The sequence below is a fragment of the Aedes albopictus genome, chromosome 3, assembly GCF_035046485.1.
Source record: "Aedes albopictus strain Foshan chromosome 3, AalbF5, whole genome shotgun sequence".
NCBI classification, from domain to species: domain Eukaryota; kingdom Metazoa; phylum Arthropoda; class Insecta; order Diptera; family Culicidae; genus Aedes; species Aedes albopictus.
The window spans coordinates 298116515-298131642 of record NC_085138.1 but is presented as its reverse complement, the minus strand read 5'-3'; the positions used below and the strand labels follow the sequence as shown (position 1 = coordinate 298131642).

Genomic DNA, 15128 nt, shown 5'->3' with positions numbered 1-15128 from the left:
AATGATACATCCCAGAATCCTACTATTAATACCTCCTGATATTTTTTCAGTGATTTCTTCAGAAACTCTCCGGTGATTCCACCAGGAATGTTTATCCAAGATATTTTATCCAAGGATTCTTTCATAAATTTTCTCATGGGATTCCTCCAGGAACTCCTCTTTGTATTCATGCAAGAATTTCAGCTGGATTTCTCAAACTATTTCAGCAATTCCTCCTAGGACTCCTCCAGAAATTCTTACTGTAATACCTCCAGGAATTCTTCTAGGGATTCTTCTAAGAATTTCTCCAAGGGTTTATTGAAAAACTTGCTGGGATTATTCAAGGCAAACTTCCTATGAGCCTTGCTTCCGGTGTATCATCCTGGAAATCCTGGAGGATTTCATTTCTGGGATATCTCCAAATATTTATCATTGTTTCAGCAATGCCTCCTATGTCTACTCCTGAAATTTTTACTACGATACCTGCAGGAATTCCTCTAGGGATTTCTCCTTCCATTCTTGCTAGTGCGGAGTATTACTTACGAAACTTCTCTTGCCCTACTTTCCCTAAACAAGTTCGGGAACAGTAGGGATTTCAAGAGAAATGCTAGGGGGTATTACTAGAGAAATCTCCAGTGAAATCCTATAGGAAGGTACGAGAAAAACTTGTAATTTATTAGAAAGCACAGAATGTTGCTAATTGACAAATTGTGAGATAAATAAAAAAAATGCGTTCTGGTGAGATTTGAACTCACGACTCCGTATTCGCTAGACCGCAGTATGGCGATTTCTTTGAGGGCATGGTTGTTTTTTTTTTTTTAATTTCTGCGGTCGTTTAATTGGAATTTAATCAGCAATTTCTTTGAATTTTTTTCTAGAATTTCAATGGCTATTCCTCTGAAATTATTTCAGCAATTTCTTTTTCAGTTATTTTGCAAATTTTTCGGGCATTTTTTTTCTAGAATTTCAATGGCTATTCCTCTGAAGTTATTTCAGCAAATTCTTTTCAAATTATTTTGCAAATTTCTCAGGCAATTTTATCGTTATTACTTTTGTTATTTTTATTATTTAATTATAGCTATATATGTATATATATATTGCTTCCGAAAATGGCTGAATTGGAAATTCAGAAATTCTAAACTGGGCTTGTTTAAAGAAAATCCTATGAAATTCACGAAAAACTTTCTGACAAATTCCCAAAGAAATTGTCGGATAATTCTCCATTACATTTGCCCTAGAACTTTCAATGTAGTTGCCAAAAGAATTCATATAAGAATTACTAGTGGAATTACTGAATAAAATTTTAAGGCAATCCAATTTCTTTAAGGTCAAATCCAATCTCAGAATAAATTGCTGGAAAATATTCTATAAAAATTTCCACAAACATTTACAAAACAATTTTCAAAGAAATTCCTAAACAATTTCCCGAAATCATAAAAGGATTTTCTGAATAAAATTTAGAAACAAATCTAAAAGTAATTGCCGTAGTATCACCATGACAGAATTTTTAAAGAACCGTCAAAGTTTTTTTTTCAAATAAATTCTCTAAGGAAATCTTTGAGAAATTTGCCGAATCAATTTCCAAAGGAATTACCGAAGAAGTTCCCAAATTTATAAACGAAGTTTTCAAAATTTCCAAAGGAATTGCTGATGAAATTCTCAAATAAATTTTCAACGCTAGTAACATCGGAATTGCCGAAGGTTATTTCAATCGGAATTGCTGCAGGAATTCCTTACATAATTACTGAAGATAGTCTAAAGAATTTTCATTAAAATTATAAAAGCGATTAATAAACGAAGGAGTTTTTGAAGGAATTGGCGAAGGAATAGTATAGATAATGAAAAAATCGACGAAAATTCCAAAAAAAAGTAGAATGACTTGCCGATGACATTCCCAAAACAATTGTGAGGAAGTTCCCAGAGTCATTGTGGAATGAATAACAAAATAAAAGAATTCCCAAAAGAATTGCCTGAAGAGTAATTGGAGAAATCTAAGAACAAATATAAATTGAATTGTTGACATTAACAAAACAATGCTTGAAAGACTACTAAAAAATTGGCGAAGCAACTTCCGAGAAAACATTTTTGCCAATGAAGTAAAAAAGCCAAATAAACTCCTAATGGAAGTGCCGAAGAAATTTCCAAAGTAATTTTCGATGAAAGTTTGTCAGTATAAAATTCCAAACGTTTTACCAAAAAAAATCTTAAAGAAATTGCCGAAGGAGATCCAAAGATATTACCGAAGATATTTGCTTAATCCAAAGCAATTGCTGGGAGATTTGCAAAAGAAGACTTAATTGAAATAAATTGCAAAACAATTTTCAAATAAATTACCAGGAATATTCCCTGAGGTTTTACCAAAAGAATGTTTTGCCAAAAACTCAAATGTCTTGTATTATACGTACAAACCAGACACGACTATTTGAAATGTACGAAGCTGAAATTTTGACTGATTAATACAATGTTGCTTTTACGTAAGTCAAATTTTGAGCTTTATACACAATTCCTTTCAACAAATATATTATCAATTCATTCGAAATCTTAATTTGGTGTGAGCACCAGAATCCCGAAGAGAAAAATCGAAGTTCGCTCGCACCAAATTCCGGGTTTCAGTCGTGTATATGCAATTTTAAGTTAAGTATTTATAACTCTTTCAATTGTTCTTGAAAACTATTTTAAATACAAGTTACACACAGATTTGTGGATATTTTATGGCTTCAGAGATTTACACTTGCTCTGAAAATGTATTCTTTCGGACCTGATTATTTTCAATCCACTAAACAAAAGGCTTGTCTCGATGATTGTTAGGTTCAAACTGAAAATACAAATTCCATGTATTATACGCAATCAAGTAATCAAGTTTTCAAACCCCTCACATGGCGGGGAAAGTGTTAAATTTGTACAACGGTGCGGATTAAAAAAAAAAGTGTTCTTTAAAATATAGCGCCAGGCACCAAATTTTTCACTCACTCACGCGAGTAACGATCTATCACATAGTGATATTATCCGGATAAAGCGCTGTTTGCAGTTCAGAAGGAATTTATCTGCATCTTGATGCATGGGAAATTCCTTGCCTTAATCGCCCAAGAAACCGTTTTTCTTCGATCGCAGTACGCAGTTGCGAAGAAATGACAATTCAAATAGCAACCACAGTAGATAATTTCTGCCAGGAATCGGTCAAGAAGTTTCTTGAGCGATTTCTTTTGAACTCGAAACTAGGCTTAAGGACAAACGTCATAAAATCCCGCTTTAACATTGCATCAGAACTTCAGACGCACAAATCTCAAGAAGCAAGCTTCAAACAACAGTGCATTTTATTATTCTGTTCTTGCTCACTTGTAATAAGCTTAAAATAAAAATCTCATGTGCGCTGGTTTTGTTTACGAAGAGATTTGTGCCCTCGAAATCGTGAGTAGGTGTCGAAGTCGGCCATTTTGGGACTCTAACAAGTCTGTCCTTAAAGCAGCCTGCGATATTTTCCTTGCACCCATAGACGATTGAAAAGGCGCTCACTCCGATTCCTTTGCATGATAAAAGTATGCACTCAGAAATAAAAAAGGTCATTTATGACTATTTTTCATGCAAAATGCAGGTTCGACTGGGTTCATGCATAAAATGACTAAGGCGCGAAAAGTTCTAGCTGAACTAAAATCAGTTTAGTTTTATAATGACTACTTTTTAGATTTTTCCAACTACTTTCTAGTATTAAAAAACTTTCATGATTGACTTGTTTTAAAGCTAGAACTTATTTTATAAGTTAAAGACACCGTATTTTGAGATTATTTATTCTTAAAAACTACAAATTACATTATCTCTCTATAATATTGTCACGAAATATGGTGGCCAGGTGCAGCTAAAGATGATTGACCACGGTTGCGCCAGCCGGTCGAGGAAAGCAAGAAGGAAAACGTAGCACCGTGCATTTCAAACGGATATTGGGTCTGGAGCGTTGTCCGTGGCGATCTCAATCTGTTGGCTTTATTCTGAGATGAATATAAAATATAGTTATTTACTAAAATTGATAAAAAATGTTGAACATTTACTTACTTTTTCAACAGTTTCTTTTACACAACAAAACTTCGAAAGTTGGTGGGCCGGGTATAAGTTCTAAAACATATTTATTACTGGAAACTTAACGCAAGTTATTCATTACGTGGCTGAAATTCAGTTGCTCGATGCATAATTTTCAGCATTTGATATGCATAAATAGAATTTAGTTAGCAAATGTATAAAATAAAGTCATTCAGTGACTTTCCCAGTTTCTGAGTGTTTCTCTCCAACTAGTGCTCGTTCGCTCTCGCAGGAGAAAAGGGTTGCTTAGTCTGCACGAATCTACGTTTTCACCCGGTTGACGTCTGAGCGGTGCCGTGTTATCTAGATGGCCTTGAAAATAAGTAGATTTTTTGTAAACACGGTACCACTAAACGTCAAATAATTAATCACGTGCATTGGTGGAGACGTTATGTGGCTCGCGGACGAAGTGAAAATTTGGATGCTTTGTTGTTTATCCGTGAGTTGTGCATGGAGAGAAAGAGAATTATCGTGAGCGCTGGAGTGAGAGACTTTTATTTTTCATCCCATGCAGTGAATTAACATGATCACGGAGGCGGATAAATCCGGGGATTTTGATCGCGTGAGTGAAAAATTGGATGCCTGTATAGCGCATTCAAATTTGCGGGCTATTTTTTCTGCTACGCAGTATATCATTATTTCATGAAAGAAATTGAGGATGGTTCGGTATTTCCTTTAACGAAAAAGAAGCAAAACAACCTGGAAGCCACTGAAACTGGCACCCCCAAGGCACCCCCTAGAAAAAATCCTAGATACGCCAATGCGTATAACATATACATATACATTAATTTGTTTCAAGACAGGCCCCCCTTGGTTTGCAGCTACTGCTCTCCATCCACGATCACACTCATAGCTCTCTAGCCAGCTTTGCAGAGTTGTTGTCTGTCGTTCTTGCCACATGCCCTGTCCACCGTATCCTTCCTTTGGCTTTGGCAATCTTCTGGAGGCCGGGTTCGCCGTAGCGAGCTCGTGGTTCATCATTCGTCAACTGCATACCGTCGAAGATTGGCCTTGGTGCGCATCACTCTAAAACTCCGAGTGCTTGCAGGTCCTTGCGTGTCCATAGAGGATCGCGCGTTTTGAACACGGTATATTTGATGCGCGGGGAATCTTTTTAGACTGCAGTTTCTTCAAGAGTCCATAAGTAGGTTGAAGATTCCCAGAGTCAGGTCGGTAGAAATCACGGTTGAAATTTCCAGAAGAAGAAATATTTGAAGGAACTCTTGGATGAATCCCAGAGGCAAATCCTGGTCAGGTCAATCTTAGAAAATCTTGGAGGAATCCCAATAGGAACTCTGGAAGGTAGCCGTAAAAGAACTCCTGAGGAGTTTCTGGAATCCAAAAAATACTCCAAGAAACTTCTTTCTTCTGCAAACCTGAGCGTCTGTTCTCCAGGAGGAGCGGCTAACAACAGCTTCTGATCCCATGTTGGGGGCGGCAGATCTACGTCCGAGTGCCAGGGAAGGACTGCCGATCTCTCAATTTCACAGGAAGCACTCGCATACTCGCCGATCTACTGAAGGAGCGCGGATTCGGCATCGTAGCGCTGCAGGAGGTGTGTTGGACATAATCCATCCAACAACGACTCCAGCAGATAAATTCAGAAACGCATTGTGGCAGGAAATCCAGGTTACTTTGGGCTCCGCAAAAATCACGGGCACGAAACATGGATCTTACGTGCAGAGGACCAACGGAAGGTGTTGCGTACCATCTACGGCGGAGTGCAGATAGAAGACAAAACTTTGAGAAAGCGACTGAACCACGAGCTACATTAGCTGCTGAGAGAACCAACCATCGTCAACATCGCGAAAATCGGGAGGCTACGGTCGGTGGGCGGGTTATGTCACCAGGATGTCGGATAGAAGCCCGACTAAAATGGTTCTCGAGAGTCATCCGACCGGTACAAAAAGATGTGGTGCACAGCGAGCTAGGGGGCTGTCCATAAACCACGTGGTCATTTTTTTGGGACTTTTCAACCCCCCCCCCCGTGGTCATTCGGTCATACAAAATTTTTTATTTGTCCATACAAAATGATCATTGGCTGAACCCCCCCCCCCCCCCCCTCCCTCATGACCACGTGGTTTATGGACAGCCCCTAGGTGGATCGATCAAGTGGAGGACGATTTGCGGACCCTTCGCAGAGTGCGGAACTGGAGACGCACAGCCATGGACCGAGTTGAATGGAGACGACTCCTACGTACAGCAAAGGACACTCAGGCCTAAGTCTGACCGGTTACATCAAGTATGATGCGAAGGTTTATAGGTCTTTTTTTTCTTCTAAACCATAGGGGGATCTGCAAACAGACACCCTAATGTCATGGATAGGGTAGTGTGGGGCTGAGGCCGGCTTCTACTACAATAGTAAAAGCCAAGACTACTCTCTCCTCGTACCCACTCAACACATTCCTATGGTCGCCAAACCCTACGCACATACCCTACGTCTCTCCGGAACCACCAAGAAGGTATTGCTTCAGAGAGGGACTAGTGCACATCGCACCCTCAAGGTTAGCTGCGTAGCCTGCAGCAACGAACATCGATGATTCGCTTTGGATAGTCCATCACGGAGACCCTTTTCCAACCGCGGGCTCGGATCCAATCCAGTAAACCGACGCCACGACAGCAACGCTACCACGGCCACTTAATCGCTGTAAGGGTCGATCTCGACCGCAGGGCACCGGTATGACCTACGAAGCCGACTCCGAATCCCTGGACCACCTCTTATACCGCATCTGAACTAGCCATTCTCCGAGTCCACGCGCCACCTCTTCTGTAGCTCCCAGACGATATGGGCATTGGCGGAGCCAGCTTTTTCTTTTTTCTTACTCTCTAGTCTAGTCTAGTCTAGTCTACACATTTTTCTTTTTTCTTACTCTCTCTCATAAACATGCAAGCGAAAGAGTGTGATGAAAGAGGGGGCAAGCTGCCTCCTCTTCCATTTTTCTCTCTCTCGTGTATGTTTAGGAGAGTGAGTAAGATAAAAGAAAATGCTGGCTCCGCCAATGGATATGGGTGATAGTCGTTGAAACGGCGTTCCAGCCAAACTCATCCATACACATGCTCTGGACCCTACACTCCTCCGGAGTTGTGTCCTCTCCGCATGTGGCAAGCATACGGTCATGCATTATTGTGCGAAAACGCGGGCACACGAACAAAACGTGTTTCGCCGTTTCCTCTAAGCCGTTGCTCACTGGACATTCGAAAGAATCCGCATGCCCGAAACGGTGTAGATAATGTCAAAAGCAACCATGGCCTGAAATGACCTGTGTCAGGTGGAATGTTACTTCCCCATGGCGCCTATTAGTCCAACTATCTCCCCTCGGTATCAATCTATGGCTCCACCTTCCTTTGGTGGAACTGTCTCATGCGCGCTGCCATTTGATCATAGAGGCCATCCTGGCAATCCTGCGTATGCCTCTTGTGCCGCGCATTTCGTAGCAATCCATGTCCTCACTGATAAGGATGCCGATAGGCACCATACCAGTAATCACGCAGAGAGCGTCGTGTGACACGGTACGGTACGCGCTCGTAGCCCTCAGTCTCATAAGCCTGTAAGTACTTTCCAGCTTCCGTCGGTAGCATTCAGTACTTAGCGCGGTACCCCACGCCGGGCCGCCATACCTAAGTATGGACGTAGCAACACTAGCCAGAAGCTTGCGCTTATTGGCGTACACCGCTGAGCTATTGGACATCATCCGGGACAGTGCCGCAATAGCTGTGGAGGCTCTTTTACAGGCATCATCGACGTGGCTACCGAAGGTAAGCTTGTCGTCGATCATCACGCCCAAGTGTTTGACAGAGCGCTTAGACATGATAGTGCACTCTCCTACACTGATCTCCGTCTGCTGCGCCGATTGCAACCGTCACCTCTGTCTTGTGGTGAGCCAGCTCCAGTTTCTTGGACCGCATCCACGCCTCCACAACCTTGATCGAGTGGATGGCAGTCAACTTTACCTCCTCGATCGTTTCACCGTAGACTTCGAGCGTAATATCGTCGGCAAATCCGACAATCACCACTCCCACTGGGTACTCTAACCTCAACACCTCGTCGTACATGACATTCCATAACACCGGACCCAGGATGGAACCTTGCGGGACTCCTGAGGTTATGTGAAAGCACTTCCGACCCACCTCCGTGTCGTAAACTAGTACGCGATTCTGGAAGTAGCTTCCGAGAATCTTGTACAAGTACTCCGGTATCCCCAGACGCAAGAGCGCATCGGCAATAGCAGCCCAACTGGCGCTATTAAATGCATTCCTTACATCCAGAATCACTACCCCGCAGAAGCGAATTCCCCTCCTCTTAGGCTCGAGTGTTTTCTCGGCTGTTTTTGTAACCGACAAGATAGCGTCTACGGTGGACCTCCCCTTCCGGAAGCCATACTGGTTGCTCGAGAGACCATTTACGCCCTCAGTGAACCTCAACATTCTATTGAGGATGATCTTTTCGAGCACCTTCCCCGCCGTGTCAATCAAGCATATTGGTCTATATGCCGACGGGTCTCCGGGTGGTTTCCCCGCCTTTGGCAATAGTACCAGGCTCTGCCTCTTCCAAGCTTCTGGGAAAACTCCCTCGTCCAGGCATTTCTGCATAGCAGACCTGAACATCTCGGGAGCTTCTGCAATAGCTACTTTTAAGGCCAGGTTCGGAACTCCGTCCGGACCTGGGGCCTTACCTACGCTAAGGGACTTAGCTATCCCCGCAAGTTCCACATCGGTGACCCTTTCCTCATCGCCAGCCCCAGTCCCCGGCTGTCCTACGAAAGGAGGCCAAGGACTAGGATCATGACGCGGAAAAAGTCCTCCAATGATCCCCTCCAAAATCTCTGGAGATTGCTCTGTAGGAGCCATCACACCTCTCGACTTGGCGATAACGATCCTGTAGGCGTCACCCCACGGGTTCGTATTGGCACTCTGACGGAGACCCTCAAAGCAGGCCTTTTTGCTTGCTCTTATCTCGGTCTTAAGCGCGGCTTTTGCAGCGGCGAACACCACCCGCCGTTCGTTTCGCTCTTTCTCTGATCGTGCTCGCTGCATCCGCCGCCTAGCCCGTAGGCAGGCGCGGCGCAGGTCCGCAATCGCGTCGGTCCACCAGTAAGCCGGTGGCCTCCCATTTCTAGGGTGGACTAGCCTAGGCATGGTCGCATCACACGCACGTGAGAGCACCGCTACCAGCTCGTCGCCGTCTAAACCGATTAAGTTTCGCTCACGGCGGAACGCTTCCCTAAATACCTCTTCGTCGAAGTATGATGTCTTTTACCTACGAGGGCTTGGCCTTGGCCTAGCCGCCTCTTCTTCTATCCGCTGTCTGCTGTTGTTGTAGTCGATACTGTAGCGAACCGCCAGGTGGTCGCTGTGAGTGTAGCCATCATCTACTCTCCAGTTCGAACTACTTGTTAGGCCAGGACTACAAAGGTCACGTCAATAATTGACTCCGCTCCGTTTTGACTATAGGTACTCTTGGTACCGACGTTAGCCAAGTCGACATCTAAGATGGCCAGTGTTTCTAGCAGGATCTGACCCCGCTGGTTCGTCAAACGGCTTCCCCATTCCACAGCCCAGGCATTGAAGTCACCCGCTATTACCACCGGCCTTCGCCCTGTTAGCACGGTCGTTAGGCGGTCCAGCATTTGCGTGAACCGCTCGATCGGCCACCGCGGAGGCGCATAACAGCTACAGAAGAAGACCCCGTTTACTTTGGCGACCACGAAGCCCTCATAGGTAGTAGACACCAACTCCTGCACGGGGTATTTACCCGTCGTCCATATCGCCGCCATTTTCCTGGTCCCATCCGAGGCCCAGTTGCCGTTGCAGGTGGGTACTCGGTATGGGTCCGAAATGATGACGATATCCGTCTCCCACTCAGAAACCGCCTGACAAAGCAGTTGCTGAGCCGCATCACAGTGGTTCAGGTTCAGCTGCGTTACCTGCACTGTGATTTGTTGATCACTGCGGCTTTCTTGAAGGCCGGGCACCTTGGACCACCCGTTGGATGTCTGTTGTTCGAGGATTTCCCGGTACAGATCATACAGATGGGTGGACTCGTGCAGCTTTGGGCCTTACGACCTTCAGCGCCGCATCGCCGACACAGTTTGCGCCTGTCAGGGCCTTTACAGTCCCACGACTTGTGTCCTGGTTCCAGACACCTAAAGCAAACCTCTGGTGGCTCGTGGAATGTCAAAGGACATACGCACCAGCACACCTTTATCCGCCCTACTTTAACGGACTTTTTAACGTCCGTGTCCCTGCTGGCCCCTTCCGCAGCCTGACGGCTGTGGCGGCCACCTGAACATCGCACTGTTGCCGCAGTGCCGTGACGAGCTCTCCCGCTTCGGTGATCTCGTCTAGGTCTTTGACCTTCAGAGTCGCCTCATGCGTAAGAGCCCTCACCTCCACTCCATCACCAAGAACCTCTTCTGCCAGCCTCTTGTAGGCGGCGCCCTTGTGATCCTTCTCGCGCTTAAGCTCCAGGATCATTTCGCCCGTACGAGTACGTTTGATACTGCGTACGTCGGCTCTAAGACCCTCAAGCTTGGCGTCGCACCTCATCGCCTTCAAGACGTCCGAGTATTTCGACTGTTCAGTCTTGATGACGAGCGCGTCACCTTTCTCGCGCTTGGCACGTACCCCGTACGCAGAGCCGTTTTGAAAAACGGAAGAGGAATACAGCGCGAATGGTAAGGCTGCAACAAGGAACCCAGCAGAACGTGGAACGTTACAAATAGAAACAGAAACAGCAGATGTGCCTCTTTCGGGAGAAAAAGCGCCGCGTGGAAGCAGCAAATGACGCGAATGGCGTGGAAAATGTGGGTACGGGTGACCAAGGGAACGGAGGAAACGACGTAGCGCAGCAGAGGACTGAAATGATCCAACTCCCACGCTTAAGGAAGTTAATGATGCCATTCGCCAGCTCCAACCCAACAAAGCAGCTTGTAAGGATGTTATCGCAGCTGTACTCATCAAGACGAGTCCAGAAAAGAGGGCCTCTTGTCTGCACTGATTGATAGTCCTGATTTGAGAAACCGAATAGCTGCAAAGTGCTATCCCAGATCATCTTCCGTCGTCTGTCACTCATGTGATGTTATCAACGAGGTTATCAAGCACGGCCGGCATCCATGATCCACAACGGAAAAAAAATCGAAATGATCGGCTGGGAACGACACAGTTGACGTTTACAAACAATCGGTGTTTGTGTATAATTTTCACGCTAGTTACCGAATGATCATAACGTACTAGATTTTTTAATTTTTAACTCGTCAAGAAATTAAACGGAAAGTGACCGCAATTGAAATATTAAATATATTTATCTAAATTAATGACAATATTACATATTATTTAGGAAGTGATCAGCCCCGTGTTATCAAGCCAGCTTCATCGACGGCCAGTCGCCAACGGATCACATTTTCATGGTACGGTAGATTCTTCAGAAAAGCATCATCTGTTCATCGACTTCAAAACGGTGTACGACAGTATCGACCGCACAGAGCTATTGAAAATCATGTACGAAAACGGCTTTCTTGAGAAGCTGACCAGACTTATCAAAGCAACGATGGACGGTATGCAAAAAAGCGTAAGGGTTTAGGATGAATTATCCAGTTCATTCGAATCTCGCCGAGAACTGCGACAAGGTGATGGCCCCTAATGCCTACTCTTCAACATCGCTCAGGAAGGTGTAAGGCGACGAGTCGGGCTCAACAGCCGGGGTACGATTTTCATAAAATCCGGTCAATTTGTGTGCTTTGCGGACGACATTTGGAACATTTGGAACGGTGGCAGAACTGTACACCCGCCTGAAACGCGAAGCAGCAAAGGTCGGACTGTTGGTGAATGCGCCCAAAACAAAGTACATGGTGGTAGGAGGAACCAAACACGACCGGGTCGTTCTACGTAGTAATGTGACAATAGACAGGGACACCTTCGTGGTGGTGGTGGAGGAATTCGTTTACCTCGGATCTTAACTGACGGCTGACAACAATGCTAACCGTGAAATACGAAGGCACATCATCAGTGGAAATCGTGCCTAATGTGGGCTCCAGAAGAAGCTGCGGTCTAAAAAGATTCACCCACGCACCAAGTGCACCATGTACAAAACGCCAATAAGGCCGGTGGTCCTCTACGGACACGAGACATGGACCATGCTCGAGGAGGAACCTAGCATTCAGAAGGTTGCCAAAGCCGGAAGGATACGGTGGACAGGGCATGTTAGAGGAATGTAAGACAGCAACCCTGCGAAATCGCGAACACCAGACTGATCCGGTTGGTACAAGAAGGCGTGGAGTGCAGAGAGCACGATGGGCGGACCAGGTGGAGCGTGACTTGGCGAGTATTGAGCGTGACCGAGGATGAAGAGTGGCAGTAATGAACCATGTATTAGGGTGAAATATTGTTGAGTCAGTTTTATCTTATATTTGATAAAATACTAAATAAATGAAAATAAAATGGACAGCCGAAAAACGAGTCCATCGCAGAAAGAAAAAAAACATCAGGAAAGTGTGATTGTTCAGGTGTAATAAGGTGTAATGGCATGTGAAGAAAAACAGCACCTTCTCGGGTCATGTGCAATGACCGTGATGGCAACTTGCTGACAGAGAAAACAACAGGAATTCTTGTGGAGTTTCAATTAAATTTGATTGATATTCTAAGGCAGTCATTCACAAACTTCTTTACGCGTGTAATTCATATGGGGCTGGCTGGTCCCTAGTGGGCATAGTTTGAGAAAGGTGTTAAGGTATGGGGTTCTAAATTTAGAAATATTTGATGTATCTTCTTACCAAGTTTTATCCTACAACAAATTCAGGCACAATTTTTAAATGAACTTCTGAAGAATTTTCACATAAAAATAATTTTAGCAATAAATCGTATTGAGATCAAGACAAAATAAAATTAGAGTGTGTCAAGCACGCAGCCTTTTTGCAAGCTTTCAAAACATAAATTATGTTTTCCGTGTGGTTTGTTTTGATAGTAACTATTAAAGTGTCTGGTATGTTATACTCCAGACTCGTTAGTAACTATTTATTCAACAGTTGTTTATCAATTATTATTAACAAACAATAAAACACAATTTTAGATTTTGCTCAAGTGATTAATAATAATTATTATTTCAATATTTACTAAAAGTTACTGAAGTTGTTAATATATAATGCATACAATGATACATCTTATTGGATAGCAAACCTTGCTTGTATTACATACCTCCTTCAGAATGATAGCTCAACTGTTTCTCGAAATGTTTGTAAAATGTTACAATCAATAGTTACACCGTCAGGTTCACGTTTGTATGATAATAAATTACAAATAAAACTACAACTACATGGCTTCACAACCGGACACAAATGTTGCCGCCCTTTGTCGCATCTGCATCCGCGACGTAAGTGATGTACCAGCCGCAAATATTTTCGAGTCCTCTAGTAAAGATCCCAGCATCTACAGTAAGCTTAGCATAATCTGTTCCGAGGTGTTTGCCTCTGAGCCCGAGCCGAAACCATTAGCCCAGGAGGAACAAGCGAAAGAAAAAGGTCTACCGGTGACCGTGTGCCCAGAATGCAAATCCAAAATCGATCAGGCTTTTGACCTTCACGAGCTGTGCATCGAGAGCGACCGGAAGCTCTGGGAAATGCTGACGGACCCTGTCGGTGTAGTAATCAAGCAGGAATTGGGCGATGTGATTCTGCCTGAGAAAATTCAGCAACTGCCCGAAGTGTTCACAGAATGTCTTAGTGAGCTAACGCTGAATGTACAGCATGGAGCTACTAAAGAAGGCACTAAAAAGTGTAAGGCCAAAGCGAAAGGGCGACGGCAGTTCCGATGCGAAAAATGTACGGCCACGACAGATCGGGCGTTTGGACTGTATAAACACATGAGGCTTAAACATCCCAAAGAAGCCCTTGTATGCCATTATAGAAAGTGCCATCAGGTTTTCTTCGACGAGGTCAAGTTCCAAGAACATAGGAATACCCACACTGTCGTCAAGCCGAACGAGCCTCAACCGTGTCCAAACTGTGGAAAGTTATTCAAATCGCTAGATGGTATCAAAGCACACGCGGATCAATGCGCAGGAAACACTCCTTTTCTGTGTACCGAATGTGGCAAAGCTTATTCCTATGCGGCCAGCTTGCGCCAGCATCTTATGCGACACAAGGAAAAATCGTTCGAATGTGATCAGTGTCCTGTGAAGTTTCATACGAATATCAGCCTGAAGAAACACATGCTAACGCACACGAAGGAACGAAAATTTAGCTGCGACACTTGCGGATCTCGGTTTACGATGAAGCACACGCTGCTGAAGCATATTCAGTTGCATACGGGTTAGTGCAGAAGCCTTTACTTTGATTTTCTAACAACTAATTTTTACTGTTTCAGGTGTTCGACCTTATCCTTGTGATTTATGCAGTTTGAGGTGAGTATTTATTCTAGGAAAAAAGAAATTTACTTTAGCCAGAGTGTATACTGTTTTAAATTAATAGAAAAAAAGCACCCGGGAATTATGTGGGAATTTCATTTTAGTCAGAATAACCTGGAATTTCTGTGGTAATCAAAGATGGTATATGTATTTGATTAAGATGTTTTTTACTATTCATTGGTTTTGCCAAGATTTTACTATTTCACTATTTTACGTTATTGTTTGATGATTTTTACTACTATGTAACACTTTCTCACATTCTTCCAGATTCACAAACTCGGGCCATTTACAGCGGCACATGCGTACTCACACAGGAGAAAAACCGTACAAATGTCCTCACTGTGATCGTGCCTTCGCTCAAACCGGCGATCTGGCCAAACACAGCAAGACCCACTTCGGGGCAAATCCATACAAGTGTGACCAGTGCGATGAGGCATTCCGTTTGATGACTGACTTACGGAATCACTACCGACTGCACTATCAAGCGAGCGATAAGGAAAAACCAGATCGCCCAAAAACGTTCGATTTTACTATTGTTAGCACATTGAAAAGGCGTGCTGAACAAGAGAAGCACTCAGGAATTCGAAAAGTAGACCAACTGCTTGATAAACGAAGAGAGGTTGAAATGGTGCAAACAATTCTTGCGGATTTGTCGGAATTTCCGACGTCGGTGGAAAATAAA

The 15128-nt window shown here is 44.1% G+C and overlaps 1 protein-coding gene across 1 annotated transcript in view; it reads left to right on the top strand.

Annotated features, from left to right (window-relative positions):
• The first annotated feature begins 13055 nt into the window (after positions 1 to 13055).
• The window catches only part of LOC109414795 (uncharacterized), a 47309-nt gene continuing 45236 nt past the window's right edge, over positions 13056 to 15128 (top strand). Inside the window, exons 1-3 of the mRNA XM_062857982.1 lie at positions 13056 to 14351; positions 14407 to 14443; positions 14714 to 15116. Of these exons, the coding sequence (XP_062713966.1) occupies positions 13358 to 14351; positions 14407 to 14443; positions 14714 to 15116 (1434 nt within the window). The 5' untranslated portion in view covers positions 13056 to 13357. The remainder of the gene's footprint in view (positions 14352 to 14406; positions 14444 to 14713; positions 15117 to 15128) is intronic.